The sequence below is a fragment of the Centropristis striata genome, chromosome 1, assembly GCF_030273125.1.
Source record: "Centropristis striata isolate RG_2023a ecotype Rhode Island chromosome 1, C.striata_1.0, whole genome shotgun sequence".
Lineage (NCBI taxonomy): Eukaryota > Metazoa > Chordata > Actinopteri > Perciformes > Serranidae > Centropristis > Centropristis striata.
Genome location: NC_081517.1, coordinates 40373467 through 40389817, shown reverse-complemented (window position 1 = coordinate 40389817; position 16351 = coordinate 40373467). Strand labels below are relative to the sequence as shown.

The window sequence follows — 16351 nt, the reverse complement described above, 5'->3', positions numbered from 1 at the left end:
CTGACTGATGTAACAACACAAAGCACCAGCTAATTATTGTTTTCACATTAGGCAGCCAAAGACTCGGTGTGATTTTGTGGGCAGCCTAGAAATATGTAAAAAAAAACGTAATATAAATATGTGACTTGTAATTAGCCATATGAGTATAAAAGCAGCGCTTGTAGCCTTGGGGGTCTCGGTCTAGTCTAGCCCCAGTGGATATGGAAGGAAGTTACAGCTTCTGCGGAGGGCTGCTGGTTCTATACTCATTACAAGTTTAATTAATCCCTCACTACTTCACGTTTTCCATGGGGACTCCGCGGCTGTGTTGTGCTGAAAATTCAGGGGACTTTAGTCACACCTTAAGTAACCTCTGATGAATTACAAAGGATGTGAAAGTGTAATGTGTCAAACACATGTGCTGTACACAGCTCAGCTCACCACACGCACTTTAGCTTCTGGGTGGCAGGCGGTCTGTGTTACATTTTTTATTTCATCCAAGCATTACAGCCAGGAGGACTGTGTGTTTCTCCACCTGCTCTGTCCACAAAATGGACTGTCCAATATCAACTTCTGAAAGCAAATGTTTTTGAAGAGTGTTTGTAGCCAAGGTTGTGCCTCTGCAACTGTATATGTGTTGAGATTGATGGGGTCTGCACAGGCTCTGAAGTCTGTTTTAGCACAAACAGGCTTGGACTTGGTTGGGTTCAAGGACACGGGGAAAGAATTTTTGGCAGTAGCAGTTGTAGTAGCAGCATTGATTATGAAACTTCTGACTACAAAACAGCAGCAGCAAGTTCAAAGATGTATTTCTTTCTTGTTTTACCTTCGTTATCTACATTAAGCCCTTTGGGACATCGCCGTACTGTGTGGTGACTGTAGCACAGCAGCTAAAGTTAGAACTGCAGCTCCCATGACACACTTAGATGCAGAAAAACATTTCCCCATACAAATCCACTAGGCAGGAAAGGTGTGAACTAAAGAAAATGTCCTGAACTATGGATAGATGGATTAACAAACTTGTTTGAAAGTGAGTCCAAAATAACCTTGACCAAATGTAATTTATGGAACTTGAACTCAAATAAAAAAGTGGGGAGTAGAAATCTGCAGTGTCATCAATGAAAGAAATGCATGGATGTGTGACATGTGTGCTGTAGACTTATTAAATGGTACCAACATTTAAAAAAAGGAGAAGATGCAGAGTGAATGCTAACTGGTTAAAGGAAGATAATATTTTACAGTCTAAGGCAGTGGCTTCCAACGATATTTAAGTCATGATACGATATTATTGCGATTTTAAGCATTTTGTGATATGGTGAGTATTGCGATACAATATATTGAAATTTAACTGTTTAACTGCATTTTGTTTCCACAAAATAAATTAAATCAAGAATTGTTTTGTCAAATAAGAGAAAATTCTCAGTCTATTCATCTCACTTCAGTCTTTTTATTACTCCACAATGAGAGTCAAACCCACAGACTGACCAACAAAGTTTCAAACATGTATGGATACAAAACAACTGCAGCATTTTATCAAATTTTCCTCAACTTTAAGCTTCACTGCTCTCAATTTTTTTGGAATGAAACATAAAAAAAAAGCGGAACTTTGCAGCGTTATTTTGACAACTTCCCAGAATGCAGTAGTATTGATACTTGGCAGCCATGAATCAATATAATATTGCCACACAAAATATCGCGATACTATGCTGTATCGATTTTCCCCCCCATCTCTATCCCTCATGAGGAAGCAATGTCTACTCGCAGCCACTTTTCACTGATTGCTTCCTGTATGTTAGCCTGGCTAACGCCAGACTAATCACAAATGAGATTAGTCTGGACACCAGTAATTCATTTCTCCGTAGAGGAGGCGTGGTTTACGATCCTCCAGAGCCGTTTATTGGGCGCTTAGAATGTCTATCAAAAGTGTCTGTAGGTAGCTCTTAGCCAATCGTATCAGTTATACCAGATGACGTATGTAGAGCAAGAGAAATTGATGTTTACATAGCCAGACTAGCCCATCTCTACTTTGAGACTAAAATGCTCAATTCTGCTTCTGTAACGTTTTTCTGCAGCATGTCCTGGCTCTGGCTGTGTGTGTGTGTGTGTGTGTGTGTGTGTGTGTCTGTGTCTGTGTGAGAGTGTTGCTTGCTGCTTTGCTTCTCCAGTTCTTGTTTTCTGCAAGTTTATTTATTTTTACGCTTTATTCCCCCCTCATGTCATTCAGCCACACACCTCCACTTATTTTATGGGCAATAGACGAGCTGCTGCGGGTCTCTACGGCAGCGAACGGTAGCAGGGCTAGTTGGTAGATTAGGCTTTTGCAAAATCCTGTCGGAAGCCAGACTAAAACATCCTTTTTGGTGGTAATAAAGGAGTGTAAAGTCAAACGTTCTTCTTTTAAAATCAACTTTCGCTCTAAACTATTCAAAATGCCGTCAGCTAGATCGAAAGAGAGTTTCGGATCTGCTGCAGCCATTTTGGATCCGTAAGAAAACTACAAAACTACAAGCTTCCATCTGTAGAGTAGTACGCATCATCGTCTTGCCGTCCCTCCCCGTTCTGTGATTGGATCCCTAAAACAGGGCTAAGAAACGGCCGTAGTTGCCAGACTGTGTTGCAGTTTGAAATGAAATCGAGCGTGCAAGGCAGTATGGGTATACCCAGGCTACCTGTATGTGATGACCAGTTATCACTTTTCTATCTTTTTAATCTCCTCGTGACCCCTGAAGCTGCCTGCATGCTTCCAGTGTCAGATTCGGGGGTCTGTGTCCGAGCATCACTGTAACTTTCCAGCATTCACGCCCACACCATACTGTGATCAGCCAGCAGTGAGGAGGTGAGGAAGGGGCAAGGGTATGAACTTCTCTCGCCAAGTCTCTTTTTTTTCCTGTCTGTATGCAGCCATTTCTCTTTTACATGAACGAGTGCAAGACTTTGAATGTTTTACAGGAGAGACGGTCTGAAATTGTGCTCTGTTACATTTAAACAATATCTCTGCACTCTCAAGTGTGGCCAAACTGCCAGATTTGATTGACAACACAATCTACAAATTAGTTCTGTTCAAGCATAACCTGACCCTTAGATTTTCCCTTGCAACCTCTTGTGGGAGTCCTGACCTTCAGGCTGGAAACCACTGGCCTAGACGGCACAGGCTGCCTGAGTCCGGACCTTTGAATCCATCCACTCCACCATGTCGACTGATTCTTCTGGCATCATGACGTGTGAGATCGGCCTCTCAGTTAAAAAAACAATTGCTGGACAAACCTCAATCTCAACAATGGCAACCTCTCAACACAAGTTAGTGGCTGCTATCAAGGCAGTCATGTCTTCAAGCATGTCTTCTTAATATTGTCTGACATTATCATTTGTTTTACTTTGCTCCGCTCCACAATGACAACCCCGACAAAGCCAGAATGTTGACATGGCTACGCATCAAGAGTAGACTTAAAAAATGAGTCAGACTCAGGAGGATATGTTGGTGTCTTGTGATTGGTTATGGAAAATCGATTCTCCCTCTTCTACAGAAATCAGTTACAGTGCAGGAAATGTCAGACTGAAAAAGGAAACGTAGTCTAACAATTCTGTCTGATATCAGGCAGCGTGAGGAGTCAAACAAGTGAGCACACTACCCACAGAGCGAGGGGTGTCACAATAGGAAACTAGATTTCTTGAGGGAAAAAACCCTTTGAAGCAGAGGTAGGCAATGTGCAGCAGCTCCCTGTGGCTGTGACAAAAAAAATATCCGAAATGTAATGGTTATTCGTTTACATTTTAGTTTTTATTCATCATTGGCTTGTCAAAAATGTGTAGCCTATGTACGACATTAAAAAATGTTTTGACATTTTAGTAAACTAAAATGTGCATTATAGCTCACGAAAGTCTACAGCTCAATGCCTTAAACTCTACAATTTTCCAACTTCAAGTCTAGTTTTTTTTTTTATTCGTTTACATTTTAGTTTTTATTCATCATTGGCTTGTTAAAAATGTGTAGCCTATGTAAGTCATTAAAAAATGTTTTGACATTTTAGTAAACTAAAATGTGCATTATAGCTCACGAAAGTCTACAGCCCAATGCCTTAAACTCTACAATTTTCCAACTTCAAGTCTAGTTTAGATTTTTTTAGCCTCTCATTTGCACTTGGGTCCTCGCTGCATTCTGACAAAAACATTTTAATAATAGGCCTGTAATTCGATAATTACTATATCGACTTATCGTTCGATTTATCAGAAAAGGAGACAACAGTTTTTTTCTGAACTCAATATATTGTCGTTTACATGCGTGACTTTTTGTGCTTTTTTTGTGTTGTGTTTAAAGTAATGCAGGAAATGTTTGACAGGCAGTACGAATTGGCGAAAAAAAAACGATATTTCCCAAGCAGCCATTCCAGCTGTTTTTGTTATTTTGATAATAAAATAATATAACACATAATGATTATCTCATTGCAATGTTTTGTTAACAGAGCCTGAAAATCTATTTTATTTGTTTGGTTGTAGTTTATTTATTTATGTTTTATTTATCTAGGGTATTTTAATATTTCTTTTTCCACATTTCAATTCCAATGTTTAATATTCTCAAGATTTAAAAATGAATTGCTGTGGAAAAGGATGTACTTATTATTCTCTAATATCATTATAAAACTAAAATGACATCGATACAACGATACTATTGTTTATCGTGATAGTTTCTGGGAAAGTATATCGTCCTAAAACGTGTTATTGTGACAGGCCTAATTAATAAATGCTAATTATGACCTATTACTAATGCTGGTAGTCTAATTTAGAGTTAGTAGGGTTTTTTTTGTATCTTTATTGTAAGGCTCAAAATAAGGTTTGTGGCTCCATTTAGACATTTTTTCTCTTTTTTTTTGGCCAACAAAGGCTCTTTTGTCGGTAAAAGGTTGCCGACCCCTGCTTTAAAGTCATGAGGAGTTACTTCAAGAGTTTTTGATAGATGTTTGAACTGATATTACATAACACAAGCAGGAAACAACATAAAGCTTTTAAGAATCTGGATACATTAATGGTCATTTCCACCTTAAAAACCATGACATTGTGTAATGTATTGAGTAGGAAACATCTCACAGCATTCCTCAAATTTGCCTCACTCTGCATTTATATCTATAGAACCGAGAAGTCGAACTCAGCAACTGTGATAGCCATATCCCAAACCAACACCACACGCTCCCCTGCTGCCACATGCTGCACGACGGACAGATCGGAGACAGAACGCAGCTCACTTTTACAGCTCTCTTCCTGTGATATTGTTGCCTGATATTCAATAGGTGCCGCTCTCTTTGTTTGTACTGTAATATGATGGGAGACTCATTTTCTATCACTCTGTCCTCTCTGATTGGACCCTGGCCATGTCGGTGGGTGAGAGATGAAAAGGAGGAGGAGTGGGAGGAACCATAGTCTTTCTTCAGGGTTTAAAGCTCGCTTCACCCACTCACTGTGAACTGTTGTGTGCATGAAATGTTTGTGAATGTGTTGGCTTTGTGCAGAAGTAGTACAACTTTGGTCATTTCAGGGATAAAAGACAAGTTACGTTCTAGGCAGCTTAATGAAAATATCCTATTCTTTATGTTAGCCCCTCATTCACAACCACACGTGGAATGTCGAGCCCACAGACAAACGCTTCTTTCAGTATATTTGGGTTTTAAAAGAAACTTTAAAGAGTGCCGCAGCAGAGTGTTAATGGAGTCCACAGCGTGAGTCGGCAGGTTGGGAGACTGGAAGGTTTTGGGAGAGGAAGCTGAGACAGGCTGGCGGCTGCCTGAGTTTGTTGTCATTCAGAACACAGGGCTGAAAGTGAGCTGGTGTCTGCTGGAGACGGCAGGAAACCAGAGAGCAGACAGGGAGCAATGGAAAGGACAGAGGACAAGCTTGATAGAAAAGCAGTTGAGTGAAAGGGATTTGAGACAAGTGAGAGGCAAAATGGAAAAACGAAAAACACAAGTGATAGACTAAGCCTGCCACGAGCACATAAGAGGCGGTTTAAGTGGTTTGTTAATGAAGCTAAAGCCAAAAAAGTGCAAGGACATGGATGGGAGGGGCTCCGTCTGCTTGTCTGGGGGATATATAACTGAACAGAAGTGAGGCCAAGACACACCAGGGCACTTGTTGCAAGTTAGAGAGACTGATTCTCAGTCACTATCTTTTTAATATCGACCCGACAGACACATCCATTATGTCAGCACATTCAACTAACTGCGGGGAACCTAATATCACTGAGTTAGAGCAGAAGCATATCAATTAAAATTTCAACTTCCATCAGCTCTTCCTACCAGCGACTCTATTTGCAAAATACATTTCAAGACCAGAAATAAAAGAATGAGCTTTAACTTACCAATCATTAATGAGAGGAGCTTCTGGACCTTGGAGCTTACACCAACAACTCTGTACAGGCCTTGGTCATTAATACCTGATAAGTAATAACAATAATGAAACTTTATTTCACAGCACTGTTCTTAATAAAGCTGCAAAGTGCAGATCAGGGAAACGAACTCACTAAGCGACAATAAAAGAAAAGGCAAACAAAAACAAGCAATGGAATCATAAAAAAGGACAGAATATCTTGTATATATATATATATATATATATATATGTATAAATATACAAAGCAACAACCCTGTACATGCATGTGGAAACTAAACATCAGATAAATGTATATGCAATTTAAGAAGTTCAAAACGATTAATAACCATTTGTGTAAAGAAATGTTGAGAAGGACTCGACCTAAACTGTTTTTTTTCTCGACCGAAAAGAGGTCAGATAAGCATGTGAAGACTGAACGAATGAATAAGAACTTTAGTGCTAGGCAATGAAAAGAAATTGGTATTATCTACAGTACACACTGCCTGCAGTACCTGCCAGCCCTTTGTTTCAATATTGGAGCAAGTCTGCCCCCGTGTGTACACATGAAGATACTACACCTATGTGAACTTGGTTCGACTTGATTTATATATCACCTGTCATAAACCCAACAAGCCTAAAGTGCCTTACAGAAAAAAAATTAAACACAGATAAAAATTAAAAATATTTAAAAAATAATAACTAAACTAATAAATGAATGAATAAATACAAATTTGCAAGACTAAAAACTACAATAATAAAACAAACTGTTAAACATCTTTTTAAAAAAACAAAAAAAAAACCCACATATACACCATGGATAATAAAACTAAAAATCAATGATTAAAATAATCATACTTTACCAATACCTCAAATTAAAAGCCAGATTAAAATATACCTTTAAAAGGTATTTAATGTATTTATAAATATACCAAGAGAGCTTGCCATTATAATGTCCAGACATTAGAAAAGGCAGTAAGCACCAAAATTTAGGGGCATTAAAACAGAAGGGCACCCTCACCAATACTTTTATGGGTAAATTGTTACTATCTGGTTAAAGAAAGAGGATCACATACATACTTGCTCATCTCATCAGTTTATTTTTTCCTTTTTATTTCAACAGCATATTGCCGAATCAAAAGCCAAATGTTTGACATATGTCTTGATCAGGAGCCAAAGAAGAACACTTGGTTACAAACCACTTCTATACATTTCCAAACATAAGGCATCTTGTGGACGTAATCACATTATAAAATTCAAGCCATACCGCCTATACTGCTATCTCTGTCTGCTTTGCCCTGTTATAGTTGTAGTTATAATTTTTGGAAATGTATAAAAGTGGTTTGTAACCAAGCATTCTCGTTTGGCTCCTGATGGAGACACATGTCGAAACAGTTAGGTTTTTAATTCAGCAATAAAAAAAACCCTGATGAAACAAACAAGTCTGTGTGTGGTCTTCCTTCTTCAACCAAACAACAGCTGCAGGGCTACAGTGAGTTATTTTTATTTATTATATTTATAGTTTATTTGTTACCTGTTACTATCTCATGTTAAATTCTTCCAAATAAACTAAGTTCTCTACACTCATCTTTTCTATGTGTGTGTGTGTGTGTGTGTGTGTGTGTTTCTGAAGCTCACCTCTCGTCTCTATGGCGCTGATGGAGTTCTTCATAAAAGTCAAACCCACATCGTCCAACTGGGCATCAACTGCAGGTGGAAGAAAATAAAACAACCTTGAAACAATGCGCTCATGAAACTTATGATAGTCTTTTATAGATACAAAGTCTGGTACAGCTGGATTGCTTACTTCCTCTTTCTTTAGAATAAGTCCTTCCAAGGTAGTGTCCAATCTGTTAAGAAATTTAACAAAAAAAACAAACATCTTCATCACCTTGTAAAGTTTATAAAGTAAGCCTTGTGATTTACAGTAAAGTGCAGGTACACTCAAAACAATAACTTGTTCCCACAACGAAATAAAATTATGGAAATAATTTCCACCTAAATAAAATGCTTTAATTAAGCGAGAAACAGTTTCGTTGAGTGAACAAAACATAAATATGTCGGGTCAACATGATGTATTTGGGTTACTGTTAATTACCAGGGGTCAGTCCAACTAGATTTGTAAGGGTAATTGTAACATACTAACATAATTGTCTTGGGCCATTTAAACTTCTATGACATTATTAAGAGTTACTTTATTTAATAGGGTTGTTACAACTACTTTTTAAAATAGTGCAGTACATGAAGTAATTGTGCTGAGCCAACAAAACAAAGTTAGGTTGAAGTGGTTTAGCCTAAAAAATTACCTTTATCATATGAAAATGAACATAATGGTAATTATTCAGGAAATAAATCATTTTTAAACAGAGTATTATATTCAGCAATTTAATTAGGTTGTTTTAACATAAAGTATTCTAGTAAATTCTAGTAAACTTTTTTTCAAGTGTTGCATTTTATGCTAAAACTACATGTTTTAAAACTGTTCAACCACAAAACATAATTGTATTTAGTAGAAGCTACATGTTAGACTAAGGAGAAGGTAACAGACACCCAGTTTGCTTTTTTTGAGTGTATATGTTGGTATATTCAACTAAAAAGAAAGGTTTTCTATAAGATAAACATAGCGGTTAAACTCTGGGGCTTCATGAGTCAAGTGTGAGTGGTAGATGATGACATAGTGCAGGCGGCTGACTCACAGGTTCCTTCCCACCCATGGCCTGCATCCAAAACTTGTGGTCATCCTCTGACAGAGTCTGTACTGTTAGCACCGTGCCTGGCCTGAAAGAGAGGCAAACCACATCAGCAAGGCTTTAAGAGGTGCAGTGCAGTCAGACATTAATGGATGTCAGAGTCAATATGAAACTGCTTAGCAATCTTTGAAACAAAAAAAAAAACCTTCCACCAAGGACACTTGCACCTTGGATTTGCAGTAACTACAAATATGAGCCCTATTAGTCATCACAGCTGGTTTATGAGTCTTACAATCACGAAGGAGCAGATGGATATCAAGTTACACATCCAAATCAGAGTGGATGAGTGGACTCGGATTTCCACACTAAATCCGGGGTATTGCTCTTCTATTAATACGACAGAAAAAGGGCAGGGCAGAGTTAAGTTGTGTGACAAAATGAGATATCTATTATAAGAGGGCACAGCAGGGTGTGACAAATCCTCCCAGCTAAGTGCGTGAGGGCAACACAAATCCTGCTGTCCTGCCCTCTGCAATCCCAAACACATAGAGCAGCAAGCTAAACCGTGACCGGCAAGTGTGTGGAGCTAAGATCTTTAGCAAAACTGTTAATGTGGAATATCCCGGCAGATCATTTATGTACTCTGTGGCTGCTGAAGACAACGTACATGGGAATATTTTGCATTGTGTTCCAGCAAGAGTCATCCAGGCAAAAAGTAAATGTGGATATAATGTAAAATTACAACTGCAACCACAAGCATAATATCCAAGTTTTCCTTATTGTATTACAAGCTTGGTTAACTACAGTCCATTTCCTGTAGTTCAAGTCAAATAGCCCAAACCAAGTATTAAGTGTATATAGATGGATATACTATTCAGAGAACATTTCCATATTAAACATACTTTTTAAAATATGACACAAAAAAAATCCTTTGAAATATTCAAATTTTTAGAGACACTGAATTTGAGGTTTTCATTAACCCTTTATCAGGCAAAGAACTATATTTGGTAACTTCAGGTAATTTTTCGAGAAAAAAGTTGCAAATTTACTAGTTAAAGTAGCAAATCTACAAGAAAAAAAAGTCGCAGATTTAAGAGATTTAAAGTGGCAAATCTGTACGAAAAAAGTCGCAGATTTACGAGAAAAAAGTGGGGAAAAAAGCAACTTTTAATCACCACTTTAAATCTCATAAATCTGCTTTTTCTCGTAGATTTGCCACTTTAATCTCGTAAACTTTTTTTCTCAAAATATTATTTTCATATGTTTTTTTTTTTTTACACATTCTGGCAGTATGTAATGTTCCCCAATATTCTCTAGGGTTGAAATTTGGAATTTGCAAGTATTTCAATGAGTGCCCTATTAAGGGTTAAAGTGGTGAATCTGGGAGAGAAAAGTTGCTTTTTCCCACTTTTTTTCTCGAAAATCTGCGACTTTTTTTCTTGTAGATTTGCCACTTTTATCTAGTAAATTTGCAACTTTTTTCTCGAAATATTACCTGAAGTTACCAAATATAGTTCTTTGCCTGATAAAGGGTTAAATGTAAGCCACAATTATTATAATAATAAGAAATGAAATAAATTAAGAAATGTTTAATTCTGTGTGTAATGGATCTATATAATGTGTTATTTCCACTTTTTAGAACCAACTTTCTATGATATTCTAATTTATTGAGATGCAACTGTATATGTAATGGTTACTAGAGAGATCTGTTGGTTAAAACATAAAAGCAAAATATGAATTATGGTTGTGTTAGCAGAGAAACTATAGTTGTCCTACCTAATGCTGCTGTTAGTGTCTTTGGCAGACAGTGCATGCCAGACTCAATCAAAAGATATTAGTGTGTTAGAGAAACAGTCTTAGGTGAAGATGTACCGATCTGTTATGTCGAGCTCTAAGCAGAACCTCCTGTCCACTGTGTCTGTTGTTTTGCGTAGACAGGATTTGAGCGTGACAGACTCTGTCTCACCCTGAAAACAGAAAAACAAAATTAACTTTACAGGATGTAGGAGTGACAGAGCAAGAATCACAAAAATAGCATGTCATTCTAAAAGTGAAAGACTGCACAAGGGACATGGTTGAGATATGCAAAAAAAAAAGGGTGTGGCATCAGTGACACACTGCTCTGTTTGTGTTCTACTCACAATCTTGCCACCAGATCTGTGGTCGAAGGTCACCATGTGCAGGATCTTTTGCTCTTTGACAAATGTGCAGTAGCGCTTGACCCAACTTGAACCAAAGGGAGGTGGCCCTGGAGAAACAAGTGTGTGACAGAGACATTCAACACTGGATTGTAATCCAGTTAAGTCATGGTCACCTAACATATATATATAAAAAAAAAACATCTTATCATTTTCTCTTTTTTTCTTCTTTAACATATAGCACTCCTTTATCGATGACAGTTAGCTCTTAAAGTTATGTACTTACTTGATTCCTGTAGTCTATGTCTAGTACCATCAGGTTGAATGCACTTATTGCAAGTCGCTTTGGACAAAAGCATCTGCTAAATGACATGTAATGTAATGGAATGTAATGTAATGTAGTCAGAAGTGTCAGAGAAGACATCCATAGTGACAGTCTGAGGCTATGACAGACATATCGGTATCTCTTGGTATCAGCATATATTTTGTCTCATATGCGGCGATATGAAAACCTTTTTTTACAGCACACCTAATGCATAAAATAATGTTACGGGTGATTTAGAAAGGGTGTTAGCTTTTTATTTTATTTTATTGTATTTGTAGTTATTATTTATTTAAATGGTCAGCAACAGCTACACTTCCCCACCAAATGTAAAAAATATGAACTAATTAGAGAAACATATTTCCAAAAATTTGAATCCGTCAAAAAAGGTTTTTTAAAATGGTCAGATGAGGAAAAACTGCCGCTCCTCCTCGGGGAAGAGTCACAGAGCTGTAGATTAGATTAGCAGCAGTCTATGTTTCTGCCTGTCACACACTGAGGGACAGTGAGTGACACACAGCTGTTGTTTGTTTTGTTTTTATTTTTTTTTATTTATTTTTTTCTTCTTTTTTTGCTGGGACAGTTAGATTGTATGAATTATATATTGATTGTAAATATTGTTCAATGATTGTAAATATTGCTTTCTTTTATTGTTATTAGGTTTTCTTTTCTTTTAAAAAGAATAATAGAATTATAATAATTTATTGTAAATATTGCTTTCCTTATCTTGTTATCTTTTTTTCTGATGTTTGCTTTGGCAATATATACATTGTTACGTCATGCCAATAAAGCCAATTGAATTGAATTGACTGACACTGAACATACAGTACTGAGGTTTGTTTGTAAATCTATTTTCATAAGGTTCTTTGTTTAGGAAAGCAGCCTTCTGAGTACCTGTGCATAGTCATATCAGTGCAAAATTGGTGCACAATCTATACAAAAAGGGTGTATTCTCATTCCAGTGTAAAATGGTCTCAAAATGCCATGTTGGCCAGTCTCTAAATTCAGCAATATTTTTGAGTTGTATCATGTTGCATCACTGGATCTTAACAAAAGTTTAACCTCAATGTTGGGTTCACAATTAGGTTGACAGAAACTGATTTCACCACATCCAGTAGGAACAGAAAGCATTTCACAAGTGAAGTATCTTAATATTCTGCAAAATCACTCCACCTTTTCCACACTGTTACAGGAGCTGAAGAGAGGAGGTATTTTGGGAGAGTTTGTCATACGTCATGCGTGTGTTATTAATGGGTGTAATATGATGCTCTACATTAAAAACATTTTTGAACTATATAAAGGTCTTACGTTTTTCCTGTACATAGAGGTAGCCTTCACAACTGATAGGGCTGGTCTGTCTGTATTCCTGAGGTGCCTCCCTGATCCTCTTCATCAGCTCAAACACCTCTGACCGCGCACCCTCAAATCGACTCCTTGTCTGGTTGGGGAGAGGGAGCAAACAAACGCTCCGGGAAGTCACTTCCTGGTGCTCAGGGGTTAGGTAGGAAGACCTCGCTAATGAGAGGCCACTGCAAATCAAAACTTCCCCTGAAAACCCCTTTACCTCCATGAAATCACCTGATTGTTTGGCAGCAATCTAAAACTAAGAATGAAACTGAGACCGTAATGGCACCGCAGAATAGGAGAAACCAAACCAATGGCAGTATGAAGTTAAGAGGTAGCTGAAGAAGAAAGACATGAATAGGAGTCTGATATTTATTTCTGCAGTTTGTGGCCAAATTAAGATAAAAAGGGAAAGTAAATATTGGACTCTAATGGCCCATGATGCTCTGTTTTTACCTTTAGTGGCTGTGTTTAGTAGGAAATGATTTCGTAACAGGTCAGAGCCCAAGAAGTGGATAGTATATCAAGGTTTCTTCCATTTAGGAGTCATAACATTTTTCTTTAAATTTCAACCTTTTACACTCAATATGTTAACTATTTCTTGGGCAGAATAAGAAAACACAAATTGTGTACAAGCAATTATTTTCATGGTTGGAATAATCATTTGCCAAATTACAGATATAATCATAATAAAGCATTAATATTTCTTACATTCTGAATATTGATCTGCAGCGCTCTTTTATAATGGTCAAAGTCCTTGGCGAGCTCGAAGCCTTGGTGATAAAAGGTGAAGACAGTCTGAAAGAAGGCCAGCATCTAAAATAAAACAGATCAAGACACAGGAGGAAAGAGATTAGAGATCTTCATTTAAAAGAATCAGCAACTGAAAGAGAAACTTGTAACAATAAATCATAAATTAACCCCATGTGACACATCCTATATTCCCCTTTGCTTATATCGAAAGACACGCCATGAAGGTGAGTCACTCACCGGCTCCACGCACTCAAACTTCTTTCTCTCTTGGATCTCCTGCAGCTTGCACACATAGTCCAGTGACTCCTCCTGAAAGTGCTGCCTCATGGTTTCCACCTGGTAGTCTGCCTGTGGAGGTGAAGAACACACACCGTGATGATTATAGAGACAGACAGTTGCATGGAAGCGAAGAGAAACATTATGATCTCTGTGATACAGTGTCATTTGAGGTTTTGTCTTGTTATGGCATTATATTTTTTACAATGGGAATAATAAGGTTGGTTACTGCTATATTAAATACTGACTATATTCAAATCAAGTTAATGTAAATAGCCCAAAATAAAATAATAGTTTGTCTCAGAGGACTGTATAATCTGTACTACATAAGCCCTATTGCTATTTCCGTCAATATTAAATAACTAGATAAATAAATAAATACATTAATACATAAATAAAAGAAATAAATCATGACATAAATATATATATTTTTAAATGTAAAATATAAAACATTTAATATAATAATATAAATATATAAATGAGTCAACACAGCTCAATACATTTTTTTTTATATATTTATATACATTTTATTTTTAAGTTACGATTTTGAAAGGGCTCCTTTATTCATTTTGGTTAATTATTTCGTAATTCCACATTTATTTTATTTCAGGGGACATGTCTTTCCGAATTCCAGTTTTTAAATAAAAAACAATTTATTATTATTTATTTTTTTACAATGACTCATTTGTATATTTTTTTATTTACATTTATTTATATATTTACTGCCTTGTTTATTTATTCAGAATGTATTATAGAGCCATCTTTATTTATGAAAGTTTTTTTTATTTACATATTTATTTTTTTAAAATTGACTTAAATGGCATTCCACTCTTCCTATCGTTATACTGTTGATACGTATGTGCATATACACCCATTAAAAAAAAACTGTAACAGGAAAATAAATTAAGAAACCCTTAGGAAACGCAAGAGAGAGATTCCTCTTCTGAACATGTATGGACAGATGACACACTTTAACTTACACCTAGAGGCAGTTTAGAGTTTCCAGTTAATCTACAGCAACACGCCTGTCTTTGGAGTGTGTTAGGGAGAAATGTACACACAGAAGTCCCAACCAACCAGGGACGGGGTGGGGGGATTTCTTTTTTTTCTTGCTGAAAGGTGACAATGCTAACTGCTGTGCCACCCCAGAGTTAACATCTTAAAACTGCAAATCAGCAGTGTTTGAAATACAGAATACCACTGTATCTACAAGGTAACTACATTTGCAATGTAACAAAACTAAAGCATCTTTACAGGTAAGAGTAATAGTATGTTACTGTTCTTTGGTTGCCCTAAAGACTGATGCAGTGTTGAAGACGTTTATGATTCTTGTGGCTGTGAACGAATCACTGTCTATTTATTCAAGTCTGATAGAAATTAGTGTTGGTACCATGGACCCTTGTGTCACAAGAGTCACAGAGAACAGAACAGCCTGCAGTAATAATGTCAACAATCTCAAGTGTCCTCTCTGCTTGGTGTATACAACATATGGGTAAGCCTTACATGGCAAATACAAGAAGACAATAACATTGTTCAGTGAGTGGTTGGTAAAATCTCCACAAATTGGATCGGGGATGTTCTTTATTTCCTAAAACTGGAAAAAAAATCTGATTTTCTTTACGGTGGTCTTCAACCAAATTGGGAAACTTTGGGGGGCTTTTTTTCAGTTAGTTAAGAAGTTTTGTTGATATTCTGGACTGATTTAATATATATGTATTTTTGTTTTTATCCTGTTTTTTACTACTGACTGGTGTTTCAGGTGTGTTGCTGTTTTATTCTATTTATTTTCTTAAATTTTATTCTACTTTCTCATTGTTATTTTGTATTTTTGGCACTCTTTTTTTAATATATATTGCTCTAGATTACCCTCCAATGTATGCATATATTTGTCCCAAAATTGTTACACTTGAACTATTTTCAGTTTTGTCATCTGTATAGTCTTGTATTGTGTCTGTTTTTGTTGAGAAAGGAAATGAACAAAGTTGGAGGGAAAATCTCTACAAATTAAAATTGCTCATTTCACACTAATGTGGTTTGGACTGTTCCCCAAACAACAGCAAACCAGTTTTGACCTTGGTAGTACAGCACAAGTGAGCACACATTTCCTTTCCAAACAAGCCAGGAAAACCGTTGCTGCAAGGCATGTCAGTGGAAACTCACATGGTCCAACAGGCTTTGCAGCGGGGCTCTTCCCCCGCGTCACCAAAGGCGAAAACCAAAACAGGAGGTTCTCAAACTAAACAAAATACCCATTTCCATCCGTTTTGCTTTCGCTATGAATTCAGCATGTTACAAAATTTTCTGACAGTTCAGGCAAGGATAAATACCTCTTGTAGCTGTGGCTCTTTCTTTTTTGCCGACATATTCAGAAGCTTCTCCAGAGAGCTGTAATACTTCTCCGTTTCTTTCTCGTACTTCTTTCTTTCCGCCTTGAGAAGGTTGACGACAAAGTGGTAGCATATAAGAACAACAAGATACTAGATTAGTCTTGGTGATAA

General features: G+C 36.9%; 1 protein-coding gene across 2 annotated transcripts in view; it reads right to left on the bottom strand.

Moving 5' to 3' along the window:
• arhgap10 (Rho GTPase activating protein 10) overlaps window positions 1–16351 on the bottom strand; it is a 72827-nt gene that overhangs the window by 33775 nt on the left and 22701 nt on the right. For both annotated transcript variants that reach the window (XM_059342300.1, XM_059342308.1), the window contains exons 5-14: window positions 16181–16282; window positions 13815–13925; window positions 13536–13640; window positions 12789–12918; window positions 11162–11268; window positions 10893–10987; window positions 9027–9108; window positions 8138–8180; window positions 7969–8037; window positions 6326–6400 (exon numbers count right to left, since the gene is read on the bottom strand). In XM_059342300.1, coding sequence (XP_059198283.1) covers window positions 6326–6400; window positions 7969–8037; window positions 8138–8180; window positions 9027–9108; window positions 10893–10987; window positions 11162–11268; window positions 12789–12918; window positions 13536–13640; window positions 13815–13925; window positions 16181–16282 — 919 coding nt within the window. The remainder of the gene's footprint in view (window positions 1–6325; window positions 6401–7968; window positions 8038–8137; window positions 8181–9026; window positions 9109–10892; window positions 10988–11161; window positions 11269–12788; window positions 12919–13535; window positions 13641–13814; window positions 13926–16180; window positions 16283–16351) is intronic.